The 21,930-nt window shown below is 48.0% G+C and overlaps 1 protein-coding gene across 2 annotated transcripts in view; it reads right to left on the bottom strand.

Moving 5' to 3' along the window:
* PGAP1 (post-GPI attachment to proteins inositol deacylase 1) overlaps positions 1-21,930 on the bottom strand; it is a 1,466,013-nt gene that overhangs the window by 450,208 nt on the left and 993,875 nt on the right. For both annotated transcript variants that reach the window (XM_069615724.1, XM_069615725.1), the window contains one exon: positions 2,539-2,577. In XM_069615724.1, the coding sequence (XP_069471825.1) occupies positions 2,539-2,577 (39 nt within the window). The remainder of the gene's footprint in view (positions 1-2,538; positions 2,578-21,930) is intronic.

Below are 21,930 nucleotides of genomic sequence, written 5' to 3' on the forward strand. Positions count from 1 at the left end.
TAACCTACACTGAAGTTTACTGAAAAACATGGAGACAATGCAGTAACTCATTTGGGGATGGAAACTGTCGATGAATTTACCTGGACCAGTTTAATGTCTAGCCAGGGACAGTCGCTGATTTTGGCTTTGTGTTGCTTCCTTGCCTTGTTATTGAAGAAAATCTCGCTGTTGTGATGGTGCATACTAACTCGAGGAAACAGTGTGCTATAAGCACTGATGTGATATGTTCTTATGAATCTTGATGAATCCTGATGTTTTTCTTTAAAATTTTGTATGTAAAAATGCTTTTTTTCTCAATATTTCTGTGTGATCATTTTACGTTTTTGTGCAAGTGAAAGGTTTATACAATTTAGGTCTGAACCAAAACACTTAATAAAAGAAATACAAAAAAAACATAGAAGGATTGTCTTGAACAGAAAAATAACCACATACTGGTACTTGCAAAACAGAACATAGTTAGCTCATTAAAAGTATAATTCAGATAAACTGGTTGAAATTATTTGACAAATAAACAGCTTTTCCTGACTAACAGTACCACAGAGGTCCTTGGCACTTTTAAGAGTGGATATAATTACTGATGGGGTCTCTGTTAGCCCCATTGAACAAAGGAACTGTCTGTGAAGAAATTAAGTGGGGTGGGGAGAGCCGTGAGCCCAAGAGAAGAATGTAGTGTGAGCTGCGTTTTCTTTGGACAGTGTAATTTAAATTGCCAGCTCTGCTATACAAGTGTCAAAGTAATCAGCAAATATACAGAGTTACCTAGCAAATTGCGCTGTGATACTGCTCATTTGATGCATTGGGAATGGTACCCATTCTGGGCGAAATATGTAATAGAGGGCATGGGTCAAAGCAAAGGTGCATGAACTTAAGAAGAGAATGGCCAATAGAGGAGCGAGCTGAGTGAATATTGAGAGATGGAAGGACAAGCTTGCCCATCTGAAAACATTAGGAAACGTTCGCCCTCAATGCTGATTCGGATATATTAGCAGAGAGTGTAGAATGACCTCAATAGGGCTGGCAGGGTAGGGGAGTATTGATATTGATAAGATTTGAAGTTGGGCACTAATGAATATACCAGAAAGCGTAAAACCAGAGGAAATCCAGCAGAAAATGCTATATACAAACATATTAATATTGGACTAGTCAACAATGCCACAAATGAGAATTCAATTATAGCCACCATGTTACTCCTGAACACACAGTGTTTCACTAGTTGGTCACATATTTGAACAATTAAGTATCAATTAAAGAATTGTACACTATTATGAATTAAAAAAGAAAACAAATTGAAGTGTAAAATAAAAAAAGCATTTTCTCCACTACGTTATGCTAAAACCATGAATATAAAATAAATCACGAGATGCAAACAATCCTTGTTATGGGAACGTAGCGTACTATGATAATGCATTCAAAATAAACCTGCCATTAGTTCACTTAACGCACACATCAAATCCAGTTTAAATTATTGCATTTTGCACTGAATTTGTATGGACATCTTAATTTGATTGCAACTAACAAATGACAATTTGTGAAAAAGAAACAAAAAAATGGCAATTGTGTGTGTACACACACACAAATACTAATTTCTTAGTTCGCTACAACTCAGTTGAAAAAATTAAAATCTGGATTTAATGTCCAAGAGTCACTACTTTCTAAAATGCAATCTACCATAACTGAATCTCTGATTGAATTAATCAGTAACATCCAACTATCTTACTTAAAATCACATTCGTTACTGTCCCTTGGTCACTGAGGCCAACCATCTGCAATAGCCAGTAACCTGCAGGTCCTTCGACTGGAAATCCTGCCAAAGAGCACCCATCAAGGCAAATAGTTTCTGCTTGGAGTTATTACTGATCCAACTTCCTTGGATGGTCCGAGTGAATGGAGGGCTCAATTGAAAACCCCCATAGTTCAAACAAATCAAAGAGTGTTTTATTTCTAGGTGGTTATCCTAATCTGAGACACAATTGAAATAGATTTATGTATTGCCTAGTATTTGACTTAGAAGTGAGGATTTAACAGTGCTATCAGCATCTGCATATTCTCTCGTACATTTCTGATTCATCGTTTAACTCCCAAACCTTCCAGATACATAAGTGAGACTCAGACAGGATGAAGAGGAATACACAAAATTGGTGATCCGTTTGTATGGAAGGCAAAGATGTAAAAAATGATGGACTCAGTTAGTGTTGAGGTGGTATATAATTTCAATGAGGTGCTTTGTGTTACACAAACATTGTCATTTGACACACTCAAGAAGTTGTCAAGGCTGATGGATTTCAATTGAAAGTATCTTGTGCACATATTTTCTTCAAACAAATGTCAAGTCCAACGGTTCATCAACATTCATTCCACATGGTCCGATGATGGACTTTACATCAACCATACACAATATTGTTTGCCATGGCAAGACGTTGTAGACTTTGAATGACTTGCAGTACAATTCAGAATTTAACAATGTTTTGGTTTTGGAGAAGAGATGAGACGTTACCAAAACATGAATTCAAACATTAAAGGATAACAGGATTCCCTTACCTGTCCAAGTACCTGCACGAAAGATGTTGTTACAGTTACCTGAGGAAAATATACAATAAACAGCAAGTGAGTTTCAAGAACAGAAAATTCTACCAACTGTTCAAAGCGGCACACCAATGAGAGACTGGAGACAACAGAGCAGACATGTGGTTAAACTACTTTACTATATTTTCAACAAAACTCGTATTGAAATATTTCACCACCTTTCACAAACCTGCCGATCACTTTACCCAGAGATGTACTAAGATCCCCTCAGGATACAATTAAAGATGGGTACCTGCGCATATTATGGTATTAAAAGGAGACACCACCTATGTGGTATGATATGATATGATATATTTTATTTGTAACGCGCTAGTACACGAGTGGTGTAGAGACAAAGGGAAAAATGACTTGCTGATAATATTCTTTCTATGGATTTTCTGCTCACAGATTCCTCATCTGGAAAGCTATTTTGCAGCACAAGCTATTCTGGAAACTTTCACCAGAGAGTATAGTGTAGCGCGATGACCACCTTCTTCGATGCTCTGTTTCCTCAGCTCCAGATCTGATGTCGCCCCTGCATAAATAGGACTAACTATGACCCCTGTGACGAATCCCAGGGTATTGTCACTGGTCCCATGGGGCCAGCTACCCGATAGTCCCCCTTGGGAGTGGCACTCAGTGGGTGAATCTCATGGGGAGGGAAACCCTTCATGGGACCAGTGATGAAGGCCCTGGAAGAACGCTGTATTCACCTACTCCTTTGGTATCCCCACTCTCCTTATACCCACTCGGTCCCATATGGTCCCTCATAACTATGTGTTATAGTAGAGTAGAGGCTTTCATTAGCCATACTAGGAAGAGGAAGAGTGAAACTTACCCAGGCTTAATACAAAATACCACTGAGATGAAGAAGATGGAACAAAGAGGCAAAAGCCCACCATGGAACCAACACACCCGGTACAGCTTGCAAGAGGCAGCCTCAACCTAGCTGGCAAAACAGCCTCAACCTAAAAAGGGAAGAGCCAGCCATGGAGGATCGAGAAACCAGATGCCGGTTCTGTGGCAAGGGACCTGAAGACTGGAAGCCGGGATGCGGAGAGACGTGACTTTCCAAGAGGTCCAAGCAACACTGACCTGGCCGGTGGCGAAGAGAAGCCTGACCGTCGAAAGCAGACTGAGAACAAAGACGCAAGCAGTAAGAGACGTGAGTGAGTCTGAAGCTGCAAGACAGAATGCCGAGCGCAGAAGCAACACAAACGCTGTGTTCCAGCTCCAGAAGAGACCAGAAGCCACCCAGAGACTTCCCAAAGATAGATGTAAGGGACTCATGGTGGCAACAGTAAAGACAGACACAAGTGATCACAGTTCAATGGTGTTTATTAAAGTTGGAAAAACACCTAATCTAAACCTAAATCTAAGATGGGAGCAAGCGTCGACCATCAAATGAAAAATGAAAAGTAAGGCAATCCTCGTGGAGTCGTGTCAAATAAAAGGGCCTATACTAAGAAACCTATTGCCAAACCTTACAACTAATACAAAAAGAGTCTGGGATAGATCTTAAGAAAGAAGTGTTCACAAATAATATGTTAGGATGTGTTTGCCTGGGTCTTCCTTCCCCACGTTTTGAGCATGGAGTAAGGTGAGACCATGGAGCACAGCACACACTCAAGCCTTCCCAGCACAAGTCGACAGTTCCACTTCCAGCTATCAGGACCGTCAATGGCCAAGTCTTGTTTCCTTGAAAGTCTCTTGCCTTCGGGGGCCTGACGTATTCAATAACAAAACAAAAGTTTCTTCCACAAAATGAAAGTTTGTTTCCCGGGTTTGCTCTGGGTGAGGATTCTTCACCCCTGGGTCCCCCTCTTCTGGGCACTGACCCTTCCTTGGTGTCTTGGGTGATCGGTTTTCACCCCTCTGATCTCCTTTGTTCGGGCTCTGATCTCTCTCGACTGCTAGCCTCCCTCCACCGGGTTCACTATGGCTCTTCCAGCATTCGCTAGTTGTAATGTCCTTTTTAAACAGTTCCAGTGGACATCCCTCAGCCGGGTTCACTTTTGTCAAAACACTGTTTCTTGGGACTTTAGACTTTGCCCCTTCTCATCAGCATCCCTCTTCCAGGTTCGCACTTGCAAACTTCACCTTTACATTCACTTTCAATGTATTCAGGATTCACTTCCCCTGCCTTCTCATGTGCCGGGATGCACTTTCCTTGCTTGCTTAATAGTTTGTAGATCAAAGGCTTTCGACTGTACAGGGATTTTGCTTGACCTCCTGTATGACCACTTTGACCTATCTTGGCGGCTCATCTATAGCCTTCTGCTTTCTGTAGTTTTACTCAGATGGGGATCGACCAGAGTCTCTCGAATTAGCACCTACGTGGTGCCGGTACCCTCTACAGCTAGTCTCCCCTCAACACTTTTACAGTTCTTTGAACTTGCTTCAACTTACTACTTTGCGTCTTTCATTCACCACAGCCTGGTTCTTATCGGCTCTCCCCTCGACCCACCGGCTGTGATGAACTGCTTGGCTTTCCTTATAACCAGATCAAGGGCCGTTACCATGGTAGCAGGAAATTCCCTCGCTCCTGCTTATCAGCGTCAACGTGCTCCGTGTACCATTGACATCTGCTGCAGCACACTTGGGCTATTGTCCTTGGCCTTACGATTCTTTCAGCGAGGGTTTGCTGGGTCCACCCTCCGAGTGCCACACATCAGCCCCCATAGAAGCGTCGACAATAGATTAACATTGCCTAATGACACCAGTTTTATTAGAGGGGAGGTTGGTGGGACGTATGGAGGAAAGGGGACTAAGGACTAATAGTATGTTAGTCACTACAGTGAGTAACTTATAATTACTCTTACGTCCTGTCCCCTTTCCTCCATATTGCATGGGCTATTACAACTGAGTGTAGCCCCATGGTGGAGAAGAGACCCTGCTTAAGCAAACAGGTTTCTAAGAACCGCCTGTCCGAAAGCCGCATCTGATCTAGAACTGGCATCCAAACAGTACTGCTTGCAGAAAGCCGAAGGGGTTGCCCATGTGGCCTGCTTAGGACTTGCCAGGGGACATGCCGCTGGAAAGCGATGGCCGTTGCCTTGGCTCTGACTGCGTGGGCGTGCATGTTGACCGGCAGTGGTTTGTGCTGTCCCTCGTAAGCTTCTTTGATGGCTGAGACCATCCAACGGGCTATGGAGGCCTTAGAGGCCCGATACCCCGGTCTTGATCCGCCAAAGGTGACAAAAAGCGTGTCCGACTTGCGGAAGCCCTTGGTCCTGTCCAAGTAGAATTTCAGGGCACGCCTGACATCAAGACAGAGCAGAATTCTCTGTGCCTCACCTTTGGGTTCGGCAAAAAACATAGGTAGCACTATTTCTTCGTTCAGATGGAATGCAGAAGGCACCTTGGGCAAAAATGCTGGGTGTGTCCGCAGGACTACTTCATCCCTGTGAAATGCAGTATATGGCTCTGAAGCGACCAGCGCCTGGATTTCGCCGATTCTGCGAGCTGAGGTGAGGCCGACTAGCAAGGCTGTCTTAATGGTGACCAGCCTGATGTCCGCGGATGCCACGGGTTCAAATGGTTTGTGTGCCAGGGCACCCAGAACTATGTTGAGGTCCCACACAGGGTGTGGCCTCTTGATGGGCGGGTAGAGCCTGGCGAATCCCGTCAAATGTTTCCTGACAATCGGGTTGGAAGAGGAAAAAATCTCTTCTTCCGAGTTGCTGTAAGCCCCAATGGCTGCAAAGTAAGTGCGGTAAGTGTCTATCTGCACGCATGAATGGGCGAGGTGTGCAGAGAAGGTTATCACGTCGTCCAAGGTACATGCAAGGGGGTTGATACCCTTAGAGTCTGCCCAGTGACAGAACCTGGTCCACTTGCTCTTATACTGGGCCCTGGTAGACTTGCTCCTGGCTCTCTGTATGATCTCTAGGTTAGTCTGGAAAAGGCTGAGGTGACCTAGCTTGACCTGCTCAGGAACCACGCTGTGAGGGCTAGCTTCTGTGGTGCGGGTGGATGACCCTGCCCCCCTGCTGTGCCAGAAGATGTGCTGGGCCCGTCGGGAGGCGTATGGGCGGCCTCACCGAGAGGCTGAACAGCTTTGAGAACCATGGCCTGGCCGGCCACCACGGTGCTATTAGAATGATGTTGAGGTGCTGAGATTCCTTGATCTTGCATATCACCCTGTGTATCAATGGTGTGGGCGGGAAGGCGTATGCTGTCATTCCTTCCCACTGGATCTGGAATGCATCGCACAGGGAGCCCTGACCCTGACCTTGCCAGGAAGGGAACAGTTGGCACTTCCTGTTGTCCCAGGAGGCAAAGAGGTCCAACTGGGGGTGTCCCCATTTGTAGAAGATTTCCTGCAGTACTTGGTCGTTCAACTGCCACTCATAGTTGTCGGCATCCAGTCTGCTGAGCCTGTCTGCCTCCATGTTGGATTCCCTCGGCAGGTGGACAGCCGTGAGGTAGATGTTGTTCTCCATAGCCCATTGCCACATGCTGACTGCGAGCCTGTACAGCAGGGGGGGGATCTGGTACCTACCTGATTGTTGATATAGAACATGCTGGTCGAGTTGTCTGTCTGAATGAGGACAACCTTGTCCTCGATAACTGGAAGGAAGGCTCTGAGCGCCAGCCAGATCGCCTTTAGTTCCAGCCAATTGATGTGGTAATCTTGCTCCTGCTGGGTCAAGGTGCCATGGACGCAGTAGTTGTCCAGGGTGGCCCCCCCAACCCTCGAGAGAGGAGTCTGTGGTGATGGTGACCTGCAGTGTAGGTTGTCGGAAGAGCTTGCCCAGCCGCAGGTTGCCGTACCTGGACCACCATGTGAGGTCCGGGTGAAGTGATGGAGGAACTTTGATCATCTCCCACTGAGAGCCTCGCTACTGGTTCCAAGAGGCTGCCAAGTGCAGCTGTATCCTCCTCATGCTGAGTCTTGTGTGGGGGACGGCCAAGAGGACTGTTGCCATGAGACCCATTAGGTGTTGGTACCACATGGGCCGAGGAAGTGCGCGGTGGCCCTCTTGAGGGTTGTGATCTTGTCCTCCCAGGGGAAAACTCTCTTGGAGCACATGTCCCAAATGACGCCCAAGAAGGTCAGTCTCTGCGTGGGTGGCAGCTGCGACTTCTTGAGGTTGAGTGAAAAACCCAGCTTGTGGATTCTGTTCATAAGAGAGTGGGAAGTATGGTGCACTGCTTCTGGAGATGTTGCCTGACAAGCTAGTTGTCGAGGTACGTGTAGATGTGGTGGCCCTGAGACCGGAGGAGGGCCGCCACTGTGTTCACCAGCCTGGTAAAGACCCTGGGGGCAGAGTTGAGGCCGAAAGGAAGCACCTTGTATTGGAAATGGTAGCCCATGCTTCTGAATCGTAGAAAAGAATGATGAGGCTGCCAGATCGGGACGTGTAGGTACACGTCCTTCAGATCCAGGGAGCACATCCAGTCTCCCTTGCACAATGTCTCCGCTATCAAAGCTGGCGTAACCATCTTGAAATTTTGTAGAGGTAGGGAGAGGTTGAGGGTGGAAATGTCCAGTACAACTCTCAGGCCCGCCTTGTTCTTCTTCTGAATTGCGAAAATCCTGCAGTAAAAGCCCAAGCCTCAATGGGACTTCCTCCACTGCCTGGCTCTGAACGAACAAATGGATCTCCGCCAAAAGAGGTGCTGTCCCAACCTGTGGGAGTGGAGGGGAGGAGGGAGAAGAGGCTGGGATAGGGAGGCGGCACCCCGTGGAGACTACTGAGAGGATCCAGGGGTCCGTGAAATTCTGGTGCCAGAAATGTGCATGGTGAGCAAGCCTGCCCCCCCCACCGGAGACACGTGGATCCGGAGGGGCGTGTCATGCCTTCTTTCCCTCTGAGGCTGTTGCGTAGGAAGAGGACTGGAAAAAGACCTTACCCCTACCCCACTTTCTGTTTGCGCCGATGTTGGGTCGGCGGACGGTCAGGCTGCCTGGACCTCTGCTCTTGGAAGCAGCAGAACCCTCCGTATGTATGCCCCTAGTCCGAGCGCTGCTGTGACTGGGTGTACGTTTAGGCCGTATTCTTTGTCAAGATGGATAAAGACTTGGCCGTTTGTGAGCTGTTTTTCTTTTTGTCCAGCTCCTCGTCCGTTGTGGAGTGGAAGAGGTCACCCACTTCGAACGGTAGATCTAAGATGCGATCCTGGTACTTCCGGGTTGAATTTTGTAGCACGGAGCCAGGCTGTTCTTCTGATGTCCATGGCAATGCAGATGGCACAGCTAGAGGTGTGGGCCACGGTGGATTCCATGATGTCCTGTGTCACCATCTTGGCCTCTGCCAATCCTGCCATGAATCGTTATTAGCTCTGTGCCGGAAGCTCTGGGGGGAATTACGCAATTTTCCGCCACAGCCTCTGCTTAACGGCTGCCAGCATAGCATCTGCGTTGGCTTGAAGAAGGTGCAAGGACGTGTTGGAATACAGCTTCTTCCCGTACGCCTCCAAGATTTTCTCCTCCTTGACTAGCAGTGCCACAGAGGAGGAGGCTGAGGACCACCGAGGCTTGGAGTATAGTGATGCTGCAGCGATCACCGAGGAGTGTGGCTGAGGATGGGCAGATAGCAAAAAGTGTATCCACCTCCATCTGCCTGTACTTGGCATCCAGGCGTTTGTTCACCGGCTGGACTGAGTGGGACTTGAGCCAACCCTTCTTGGCCAAGGCAACTACGTCCTTCTGCATTGGGATCCCTGTTCTGGTCACGGGCGTAGCGTGACAACTTCTGCAAGGACACCCTTTGCTGGTTGTTCGACCTCGGGTTGAGGAAGGCCCAAGTACTCTGCCAGCCCTGCCAGACGTTTGTGGAAGGCCTTGGCTGAAGATGGCGTGTCGGGGTCCTCCTCCTCACCTGTGTTTGTTTGCGGGTCGTGTTGGTCAGGAACCGGTCGAGGGGAGTTGGGAGCCGGGGGCTGCGGTGTGGAGACAGGAGCCAGAAGGCGGTGGCTGTTGCGGAACCACATGGTCATAAGGCTGAATAGGAGCTAGGTGCGTCTGCACCGGAGCCTGTGGCGCCGGAGCCATTGGCGGGAGCACACCCCTAATGGCATCCCTGAGGATGTCCCCCATCTAACGAGATTTCATGAGCCAGAGGAACCGTTCAAAGAACCTGATGGTAGGTTATATTGACAGGGTAGCGAGGGGCTGCTGGAGCCGTTGCGTGGCTTGCCCATATGGGCGCAGCGGGAACCTGCCTTGCGCGAAGAAAGGGTAACCTGTAGGCCACATACCTGGTTGACACCAGTCCCACCTTGACACACGATCCTCCACCTGCTGCCTTCCCTGGAGCAGCGTCGGCCGGATGTCTGGATTTTCTGGCACAGCGGCCATTTCATCAAGCTGCCTTCCACGTGCCTGCGTCGTGTTGCTCAGCTCACTGGGCCCCACCCTGTCCAGGACTCTTGAGTGCGGATCATGGGGCTTACCCTGTTCCTCAGGCCAAGGCCCGGTAGGCATTTCGCCCTCGGCAGATCTGCCGGTAGAACTGTATATAGGCGCCCCCTCGGACATGTTGCCAGTACTAGGGCGTAGCGCCTCGGGTGAAGAACCGGTAAAAAAAAACTTCCGGTCCCTCAGCACTGTCACCGGGAGAATCTACTGACCCCTCGGTCTGGCGGCCGGTAGCTGATTCAGCCTTGGTACTTGTGCTGGTACTAGGACCTGAGCGGTCCCTCCTCGCGGGCAAGTCCTTGGAAAAGAGTCTCCCTTGCGGGGTGCACTGGAAAAGAGCAGCCCTACCTTGGGCCTTGATCGATGATAGAGGAAGTCCTCTAGGTCCATTGGAGGCGACCTCTGGAAGAGCTCCCTCCACCTGGCTAGTCTGCAGGCACCGTAGGCAGCGGGCGTGGGGGTCTTCAGTCGGGAAGAGTCCGTCGCAGGATGGACACCTGCTGAACCCTGTAGAAGTCGACATTCGCCAGGGAGGATCGTGACGCCTGAGGACCGAGCACCTGAATGATAAAAAGACAAAAAAGACAGAAGAGAAGAAGTATCCGCGCGGGAAATTACATGGCCGAAGCCAAACCCAGGAGTGCTGGTAAATTCGGACCGTTCCCATCGACGCGGAAAAGGGGACAGAGGTTTGGCGCCGGAGGGCGGAATCAAGGCAGCGCATGCGCCCAGGGCCACACCCACGGGCGCCTCTAAATTTAAAGGGGAAGAAGGTTTTTTTTGGTGAAAAAGGTTCTGTCTCCCGTCTCTTGGAAGGGACGCCCATGCAGTATAGAGGAGAGGGGACGGGATATAAGAGTAAAGTGTATGTAACAGGGGGTTTGATAAACTTAGAAGGGTGAAACTGATAAGATTTGTGAGACTGACGGGAGTGACCAGGTTCCCTATCTTGAAATAAACAAGGGGGAGTGTGGGAATGGTAGTGTATTATCCTAGTAAACTGGGTGTTCGGAAGGAATAACCAGAAGAACATGGAGATGAAGGATGGGGAATATTTGAGTGGAAAGCAATAGAACAAGGATTCTGGGAGTCGTGGGTTTTAAGTGCAACAGGGTTTGGGCTCCTAGGGTATCTATCAGATACTAAAAGTTCATAAGATTGGGATGAGGGAGATCTTGAGATTAGGATAAGGGAGATCTTTTGAGCGAAAGGGAGGTTGAGGTGGCACAACCTATAAAAGCTTGAGGAAGCTTGTCTTCCTTATCCCTTTATTCGGCATAATACCACGTCTCACCTTGGATATTTCCCTGATCATAAGCCCGGGCTCCCCTACCCAGGTGATCCTCCTCCACTAGTCCACCCCCACAAACTAGATACAACAGTGATGGCCGTGTCCTGGCCACATGAATAAGGGATTCCAGGGCTCTACAGGGGAGAATACCCTCTGGTTTCTCACATAGGGAATGCTTTGGACTGTTTATTGGGGCACTGAGGGAGCCGATTGGATTGTAAAGGAACACAACTTAATCCAGAAGAGCAAAAGGGGATAACAGAGGAATTGTAAAATTTGATAAGAACTTTGTAAATCGCGTAAATACATCCAGCGAAGCAAGACGGGATAACAAAAGAATAATAAAAGTTGATACAAACTTAAAGTGAGATAAATACATCCCAAAAAAGCAAAAGGGGATAACGGAGAAATTGCAAAAGTTGATGCAAACTTTGTGAGTAAACCTCTGTGGAACCGTACCTGGCAGGAGAGTACACCAGGTCTGCCCAAGTGGACACTAGGTGAAGCAGGGACAGGGAACCCACAGAATAACAGGGTGTGGGACACATATGCAAGCGGAGAAGCCCATAAGTGAAGTATATAAGGATAAAAGACCTACATCAGTGGAAATATACCTATAACCAGTGGGCTGGAGCCCAGAAGAAGTCTGGGAGACCCAGAGAAGGTATAAAAGGATTAAGGGAGAAAAACGACAAAGCAAACATTTTTGGAACTCAAATGTATGTAATCGAGTCTGGCAGAGTAGTGAACCAGGCCTGATAAAAATCTGAGAACTACATTTGACTTCACAGACAGAGGAAGAGGATTCCTCCAAAAGATTGGGGAAACTGTGTTTTGTTTATGAGCTGAAGCATGGACCAAGTAAGAGGTTCCCTTCAGAAGACTGAGGAACTGTGTTTTCTTTAAGTTGGACTGAACATTCAAGAAGTGGACTTTGACACCAATTATTCTTTTAGAAGAATTGAGCCTTGGGGTTTATATCCAGAATGAGAGGTACCTGCTCTTCATACGTATCCGTTAAATGCTCCCCCCACATTAATGTGGCTATCTCCCGTTCCTCTCCTCCTTGCACTCACATGCCTAGCCCTGCTCAAACTCTATGTTTAACACACACTGTGTACTGGCTCCTGCTTCCACTCATTCCACCTCATTGCTCCCTAACACCAGAACTCCCTCCCTCCAAACATCAAGAATATCACCACCAACCATGCTTCCATGGTCACGTTAGAGAAGAGTATGATATCATTTGAAGGTTCTCCTGTTGAGACCTACTGTCATCACCTCCAGCACCAGAATGTGACGCTCATCGACATCTTTATATAATTGCAAATAATGCATGCTATTTGTGTCTGTGCTGTACCCATTCTATGTACCCCATCTTGGCTCCCCACAACTTGGTCCTTGTTTACACCCATCTCTCCACAAGTTTATTAGAAAGCGCCCAGATGTGATTACTCCACTTGCAGACTAGACCTAACAGACATTGTTTCTTCCTTCAGATAAATACAAATAATAAATACAAATTTCTTAAAATGGGATATCCTAGATGATAAGGATCAGAGTAGTTTAGGGCATATAGGTATATATGGGATACATTACTCAACATAATCGTATTTCTGATGCTTGTATCTACTTAGATTCACATGCTGTGCATGGTCCGACATCTGGTATTACAAGATTTGTTTACGAAACTTGAAAACGGATTTCGACAGGGTGTTTTAGTAATACTACCCCTAGTTTAATGTGTACTGTACCCATAGACCTTAAGGCGTCGAGGTTCCTCAGATTGCTTGTTTCTGAAATGAAGTTGCATGAAGTGTAGCATGAGTACAGATAAAGCAGAAACAATGATAGACCAGAAAACATCTATGCAGCTTTGACTCCAGAATGGGAGGAAGGTTGGGTGCATGTGAATCCAAGCAGATACAAGCATCAGAAATATGTTTAAAGTGAGTAACGTATCCCTTCTGAGGCTTGTGGATCTGCTTAGATCACATGCTCTGCATAGATTAGCAAGCATTATCTGGGGACGGATGTGGGATGAGAGAAGGTAAAGCTGCAAATAGATGTTTTAGTACGGCTTGTCCCACTTGTGAATCTGCTTTAGAGTGAGTGTCAATTCAATAATGCTGTTGATTGTATGAATGGAACTCCATGTAGCTGCTTTGCAAATGGCGTCTAGGGGGATGTTTGCAATGAAGGCTAAGGTAGCCCACAGTACCTCTGATAGAGTGAGCCCTTGGAGTGAAAGGTAAAGCTCTTTTGGATAGGGAATAGCAGAGCTGTATGCATTTCACTATCCATCTGAAGATGGCGTTTGAGATATGATAGCCTTCTGTACCAGGTACTATGGAAACAAAGAGCTGGTCTGTTTTCCTTAAGGGTTTAGTTTTGTTCACATATTACAAAACTGCCCTCCGTACATCCAGTGTATGGAGGCTTCTTTCAGCTGAGTTTGATGGATTTTGAAAGAAGGTAGGAAGTTCGATAGATTAATTAACATGGAACTTTGAAATGAATTTAGGTGAAAGGATTATAAAGAAAGGGTCTTGTACGGACAAAGCCTGTAGCTCACTGATTCGCCTTATAGACGTGACAGACAAGGAATGCAGTTTTGTAGGTCAGGTGTTTTGGGCTGGCTGTGTGCATAGGTCCAAAGGGTGGGCCCATGAGTTTGGAGAGCACAGCAGTAATATCCCAAAACGGTGGAGGGTTAGAAATGGGAGGGTATAGCCTCTTTACCCATTCCATGAAGGTCTTAATGACAGGAACTTTCCACCAGAACACCTTGTTCTATGAAGTGGTGTAAGATGGCAGGCCCGCCAGGTGTACCTTGATGGAGTTTAATACTAGGCCGGAGTCTAGTATGTAAAGCAAGTAACGCAGAATGTTGGCAGGAGAATATTCAATTGGATTTATGGAATGTGACCTGCACCATATCACAAACCTCTTCTACTTGTTGAAGTAGCAGTGTCTGGTACTGGGTTTCCGTGCCTCCTTTAGGATATCCATACACCGCTGTGGAAGAATTAAATGACCGAACTCTATGACTTATGGAGCCAGGCTGCCAAGTTCATAGATTGAGGACGAGGATGGAGAGATGCTCCCTTGTGTTGTTTTAGCAAGTTGTAAGGGTACGGGAGCTTCACAGGGTTGCACATCGCCAGTTTGAGCAGATGAGGAAACAAATAAAGGTGTCTAGCCCAGATAGGAGCAAACAGGATTAGAGTCGCTTTTTCCTGGTACATTTTGTGGACTATTCTGCTGAGGAGTGGTGTTGGTGGAAAAGCATAAGCAAACTTCCCTGACTAGTTCATACACAGGGCGTTCCCCTTGGACCCTGTTTGGGGAAACCTGGATGCGAAGTCTGGGCATTGTGCATTTAGGCTTGTAGCGGACAAGTCTAAGAGGGGATGCCCCCATTGGGAGAAGATTCCATCTAGAATGTCTCTGTTGAGTTGCCACTCTTGTTCTTCTGGCAGAAGGTATCTGCTCAGGGTGTCTGTCGGGGCATTGAGTTCCCCTGGAACATGCTGAGAGGTTAGGAATATATTCAGCCTAAGTGCCCAATTCCATATGGTCTGGGATTAGCTTGGACACACTTGGAGAGTGTGTGCCTCCCTGCTTGTTTATGTATAACATGGCAGTGGTGCTGTTTGTGAGGACTTACACTGTTTGTCCTTTAAGATGTTGCTGAAAGGCTTGTAGAGCCTTGAGCACTGCCAGAAGTTCTAAGAAATGTATGCGTTTTGGGCTGTGGTGTGAGTCCACTGGCTGTGGTATGTGTGATGGAGGCAGTGGGCTTCCCAACTGGCGATTGAGGTGTCTGCAGTTAGGATTGCTTGTGTTGGTGGAATGTGAAAGGGTTTTCCTTTTAGCATGTTGTCCCTGGACCACCATCGAAGAGCCTGTACTAGTATTAGCAAAACAACCACTAGAGCATCCCAAAGACTGCTTGCCTGAGACCATTGTTTCGATAACCAATCTTGCATTTGGCACAGGCGCCCATGTGGAAACAAGTGTATGCATGATGCCATCACCCCGAGCAAGCGCATTGCTTTGCATACAATGATCTGACAACCGGCCTTATAGTGAGGGACTTGCAACAGCATGTTTTGTACTCTCTCGTTTGACGGGAAAGCCAGCTCCTCTTCTGTCTTTAAGATGGCTCAGAGAAATTGTTTTAATTGATTGGGAACTAAACTCGTTGATGGAGAAACCTAATTGGAAAAGAAGGTTTATCGTTCGTTGGGTGTTTTGAATGTATTGTGCAAATTTGAAGAGATTCCCAGGTAATTGGCCAGTTGTCTAGATAAGGGTACACAAGTATTGGCTCTCTGCAGTGGTGTGCTGCTACTAGTGCAAGCACTTTTGTGAACACTCTTGGAGCTGAGGTGATGCCAAAGGGGAGCACCTTGAACTGGTAGTGTACTTGTAGTATTTCAAATCGTAGGTATTTGCTGTGCACTGGGAACATTGAAGTATGAAAGTATGCATCTTTCATATCCAATATTGCCATGTAATCCACCTGCTTTGTCTGATGTAATCCCACCCCACTTGTTTGACGTAATCCCCTCTCGTGCGTGGGCAAAATGTGAGATGCGACCCCCTATTGCAGTGGCATGGGACGGGACTTGTAGCGGTGCAACATTGCTTGGGAGGGGTGGAGCCTCTCCCAGGGGAGTTTCTGCCCCTTCCTCTGGATATTTTATGGCCCCTTTGAAAATTAGAAGAGGAAGACTGTCCTTGAGAGGGGCCCCATGACAAAGACTGGCCACCCTGATGGTACCCGGAAGAGTGTTGTGTGCCCTGTCCACGAAACCTCCTGGAGTTTGAGAAACCCCTGTTGGACGTAGGATTTGTTGGTTAGTTGGCCGAGGGGCTAAGCGTGTCATACTCTTCATTACCACTTTTGAGCGCATCTTTGACTGCCTTGCCAAAGAGGGCGCTAAGTTCCACCAGCATGTTAGGCAAGGTGGCCTGTGTTTCCAATTTAAAACCAGACTGTCTAAGCCAGGCATGGCGCTTGATAAGTGTGCCCTCTGTGATGATGTGACCCGCATTGTCTGCTGCATCGAGGTTGTTTTTTTTTCTAATGCAGTTAGATAACTGCTTGCTTTCTGAGATGGTGCTCAGTAGCTGAGACTTCAGGGGTTCTGGAACTGCCTCAACTTGGTGTTCCAACTTATCCCACTTGTGGCAGCCATAACTAGCTAGGAGGGTGGTATTATTCGCAATTCTTGCTTGATGGGCCGCTAAGGATGGGACGTTCTTCCCGTAAGTGTATAACTTTTCAATTTATTTATCTGGCGGGGCTTCAGCCGATGCCAGAGGACTGCCTGCCCTCTTCCTAGTAGTGGTGATGACTAGTGAGTCAGGTTTGAGCTGACCCTAATGTACAGGGGTGTCTGTAGGCGCAGGTCAAAATATTTTCTCAGTACAGGCATTAATCGCCCTTGTGAGGTTTGGTGTAAGTAAGGAGGACTGTATACGCCTTTCAACGGATTGTAACAGTGGTATAAACTGAGTGGCAGATCTCTTGTCGTCAAGAATGTCCTCCACAAGTCCTTGGGCCTCATTACGACCCTGGCGCTAATGGGTTAACGGCGCCGTAAAAGGCTGCGGCGCCGTTAACCCATTAGCGCCTTACTACGAGGTCCCTTTGCGGGACCCGACCTGAACGGCTGGTCTAGACCAGCCATTAAAGTAGGGACCTTCAAAGGGACCTTGGGGCTAAGTACGGTACCGCAATTTGCGGTACCGTACTTAGCGCCTTCCCCAGTCCCATTGAGCCCTATGGGGCAAAAATGGGAATGGGGAAGGGCCAATGTTCAATGGGGAATTACCGCCCGCCAACCTTGGAATGGGGTGGTAATGGGGTGGTAACTGCCCATTGAACATTGGCGGACTCGTTACGATACCGGCACCAACCATGGTGCTAATAGCGCCATGGTTTAGCGCCAGTATCGTAATGAGGGCCCTTGTCCCCTTGGGCTTCCTCGGTATCAATATTGAAGTGTTGGGCAGCCTTTAGCAGCAGCTCGTTATATTGCAGCTGATTATCAACTGGGAGTCTGCCACAGGCTGATCCTGCTGCTCAGGCGACTAGATGACATACATGTCATCCGCGTTGAACTGATCTTGGCTGTATTGATCTCCCTGGTCTTCATGAGAGCCGGGGTCCTGGGACCCTGAGGGATCGATAGTATACATGTCCTGGGGCCGGTCCTGATACATGGAGGCTGGTGGTCCCTGGGCAGAAGTGCTGGGCTGTGCAGTGTCCAGACGTGGTTTTTGGCAAGGGGTTGATGTTTAGCAGCCCCCGACTGGGAGGCGTCTCTAAGGGACGCAAGTTCTTCAGGGTGTTTGTCCATGAAGTCAACAAAGCATGGCATCCTCTTCATAATTCTATTGAATTGTTCAGGGGTCCACTCAGTTGAGGTTGGGAAACCTGAGGGAGTAGAAATTATTTGGGAGGGTGCCTGGCCTTTGTGTTGCATAGCCCCTGTGAGCAGTGCCGGATTGGCCCACCGGAACTTTCCCCGGTAGGCCTCGGGGACCTAGGGCCTCTTTTCTTGCTTGGGGTGGAAGGATACATAATTACGAGCGAACATCCAGGCCAGTCTGGATGGTTCGCTAATCACACTGGCTGTGGCTGGTGCATTTCTTTTCTGCCTGGGGCACCCAAACCGCACGTGCCTTGCAACCCTAGACTGCTGACTATTGTGTTTGTATCACATGATGCGCATTGCGCAGCTGCAGCGTAGCCCAAGCGACTCAGTGGTGGTGCTGGTGACGATGAGGCAAGCAGCGTGCTCAGGCCGGCACTGCCATCTGATTTCTGGTGAGGAAGTGAGAATGATTGCTAAATATGTTTTCTTTCTTTATTTTGGGCTATGTAATCTACATGCAGGGCTCTGCCAAGTCCGCCTCCGCGGAACTGTGAAATTGTTTGCTGCTGCTCGACCAGTCTCCAGTCTCGATCAAAGGCGATGTCCTTTCCAGTATGTTCTAACAATACACCCGTATGTCCAGCAGTCCAACCGTCCAAGCTCATCCATCTGCCAGTCCCATCCATCTACCTTTCTGTCTGTCCACCCACGGAATCAATCAATCCATCCATCCATATAAGTTCAATTGTAGGAGTACGACCAACCATTGGTGGGCTTAGGTCCTAAAGTTAGGGTGTATGGCGTCCATCCATATAGGAACAAAGCAGTGAGCTGCAAGATACATTGCTGGAAGTGTTTCAATCTTTCCAGTTGCATGGAAGGTTTCCTGGTGCCTCCTCTTGCTGCTTCAAAGGAATGACGGGCGGATGTCAGTGTGACAGTCAGTGTGAAAATAAGGAGGTGGTGAACGACGGGGGATGACCCCAGCCCCATCATTCCCATGTCTTCTCACTGTACGGTCTGGGCTCTGGGTTGCGATTAGGAGCGTTTTTCTCGGGTGACCTGGTTTGCTGCCGGAGGGTGTGTGGTTTTGCAGATAGCCTGGGCTGGGCATCGTTTCTATCTGTACTGCCATTTGGATCATTCTGTGCACCAAGAAAGTGCTGAGGACCCGGGCAGTGCTGTTTGCGGATTGTTTACCCATTCAGTGTTGTACACTAGGAAAATAAAGAGTACCAGTCAATGCTGTTTGCAGGTAGTGTGCCCATGCAGTGCTGTGTAGAAAGCACAGAGGGCTCGGGAAGTGTTGTGCACAGGTAGTGTACCCATGCAGTGGTGTACACCAATAAGGTGCCATGGACTAAGGCAATGCTGTAGATGGGTAGTGTACTCATGTAGTGCTGCACACCCATACATTACTGAGAACCCAGGCAGTGCTTTGTGCAGGTTGTCTACCCATGCACTGCTGTACCCCGAAATAGTGCTTAGGACCCATGCTTTACTGTGTGCTGGTAGTGTACTCTCGAAGTGCTATAAACCAATAAAGTGCAGAGGACTCAGGCAGTCCTGCCTGCTTGTAGAGTGCATGTGCAAAGACATAGGACCCACGCGGTGCTGCATAAGATCAGTGCACCAAAACAGTGTTGTGAACCAAGAACGTACTGAGGACTCATGCAGCAGACCTGTGTGTGGGTAGTGTTGTACCCCAAGATATGCGTGCAGGTAGAGCACCAATGCAGTGATGCAGTAAACCAAGAAAGTACAGAGGACCCAGGCAGCCCTGAGTGCATGTAGTTTACTTGTGCAGTGCTTTACAGCTAGCAAACACTGAGGACCCCAGACACTGTTGCATCAGAGCAGTGTAATCATGCAGTGCTGTGCACCAAGGCAGTACCGAGTACTCAGACAGTGCTGTGTGTGAGCAGTGCACCCATGCAATGATGTACACCAAAAACATACCGAGGACCCAGCCAGTAGTGCTTGAGGGTAGTTTACCCATGCATTGCTCTAAACCAGGACGGTTCCGGACCCAGCTAGTGCTGTGTGTGGATAGTCTACCCATGCAGTGTTGTGCAGGTTGATCTGGGAAGACAGGTGGTGTGTCATGCGTCCATGCAGAAATTACGGCACACCCATCCATGACAGTGATCCGCAGGGAGAGTCATGGTGCCCTATTTGCAGTGCATTGCAGGGAAAGGGTGCTGCAAGACAGCAGGAATCAACATTGCTGGGGGGGACACGAGGGGGCGTTATTTAGCCCCTGTCTGAAGCACACTATATCCTGGTTAGCCTGACACCAAGAGCTGCCAAGCACTACTTTGGACTCCCCTGGACAACTGGTGCCATACCGCCACATACATTTAGCATTCACACTGTGAGTAAATGTGAATAAAGGAGAATTAGAAAATCCCACCTAGAAAACATCCAAAGCCTAATGGGTCATATATAAACGATGCAGAGTTATAGTTTGCATCTCAGGTCGAGGCCAGGTTTGGGTTCACTGTGCACGAGCCCACACCAGACCTTGCTCTCAGGTCCAGCTCATCAGATCTTTATACTGATCCCTGCTGGGAATTTGATGTTCGTGGATGGGTTAATATTCAGTGTGAACGGGTGCGTGTGCACCCAGACAGTGCTGTGTATGGTAAGGATACTGTGCATACTAGTATTCAGTGTGAAGCTATTGGGAGACTATATAGTTCTACCAGTCAGTGCTGTACAGAGGAGAGTCTACACTGCACCAGAGCAGTGCTGTACTAATCCAGGGCTACCAGGACCTAGACAGTGCTGTGCAGCAGGGACAGGCAGTAGTGCACGCAGGCAGTATTGTTCACCGCCAGTGTACTGTGACCGAGCCATTGTTCTACGTGAATAGAGATGTAAATAGTGATCTGTTTAGCCACGCAGTGAGGTGCTTGAGAGTGATCTGTGCACATATGCAGTACTGTGGAGCAGGAGCCACTTTTAACCAGCAGGCCCGTGGGGTTGGGGGGTGGGGTGCAGGGCTTGAAATTCAAGAAGCTGTGAGTAGTCTCTCACATGTCCGCATGTGGGTATGGGCGAGCGGGGAAGCCCCGGGCAGCCTGCATACATTGGAACACGCGTCCCTGTACTAGTAGAATAATGCAGATGAAGCTGCAGTGTTAGCTATTAAGTCTCAGCTTGTGCCGGATACACAGTCTGGCGAGGCTGGCACAGTGGGTTGTTTTCTCCGTCTATGAAATGTGACGTATTTCTCTAATGTATGCATTCTTTCTATAGCATCAATGTGTTTCTGTGAGCTGTGATTTGTTTCTGAGTTACCACTTATTTTTGTGGGGTGTGCTATGATTCTGTGAGTTGTGCTGTCTTTCTGTAAGATGTGATGCCTGATGCGTTTCTTTGTCTGTTCTTTATCTAGGAGTACTGCTGTGTTTCTGTGAGATATGCTGACTTTCTTTGAAATGTGATGCATTTCTGTAAGGTGTGCATTGTTTCTATAGCATCAATGTGTTTCTGTGAGCTGTGCTTTGTTTCTGTGTACAGTGTTAGTGTGTGGAATCGGTAATGCTGATGCTTGGATGCTTGTGCTGCACGAGTCATTCTGGGAATCTTTGTGGTGTGGTTTGGAAGGGATGTACTGTGTGTACGGTTGAATGCAGACACATCCCTCCATCTGGAGCATCTGGGTTGTGGAAAGTGGGACACTGTAAAGGGATGGGGACCTCTGAGAGGCAGGCCATGATGATGTCTTTATCACAGAGGGCCACGGATCTTCGTACATCCCACTTCTCTTCACCTATCATTCCTTTTCTCCCCCATAGCGCTTTGAAATGCCTTGGTGTCAGTGTTAAGCATTGTATAAGAAATATAGCCATGTTTCTGTTTTAAAGTAACCTTTGACTAATTGTATTCACCATTTTCGTGAGGGATACTCCCAATTCCTATCAAAGAAGGGTTGGGCTCACGCGCTGTACTCACTCATTCAGAGAAATATGGGGCCACTTTGAAAAATATTTCCAGGGCCACTTTTGGTTCCCAGTCCAGCCCTGCCTGTGAGGGTATCTGCAGGGGAGGAGGAACCAGTATCCTGAGAGCTAGTGGCGTGAAGAGGAAAAGGCGTCAAGGATTTTGCTATTTTCGGCGGCTTTGTCTTTAAACAGGTAGTAGGGAGATGTTTTTTAATAAGCTCTTGCATTTTCGGCATAGATTTAGGGGACGCCAATGCGCCTTTCACCACCTGGTTTTCGGTGTGCAAAAGGAGGGCCTTTTTATGCGCTGTGTCCAAACCAGCTTTGAAAGCTAGTTTTGGAGGCCTGTCATGCAGCAAAAGCATAAGT

The sequence above is a fragment of the Ambystoma mexicanum genome, chromosome 9 (genome assembly GCF_040938575.1).
Source record: "Ambystoma mexicanum isolate Mex_15411 chromosome 9, UKY_AmexF1_1, whole genome shotgun sequence".
Taxonomy (NCBI): domain Eukaryota; kingdom Metazoa; phylum Chordata; class Amphibia; order Caudata; family Ambystomatidae; genus Ambystoma; species Ambystoma mexicanum.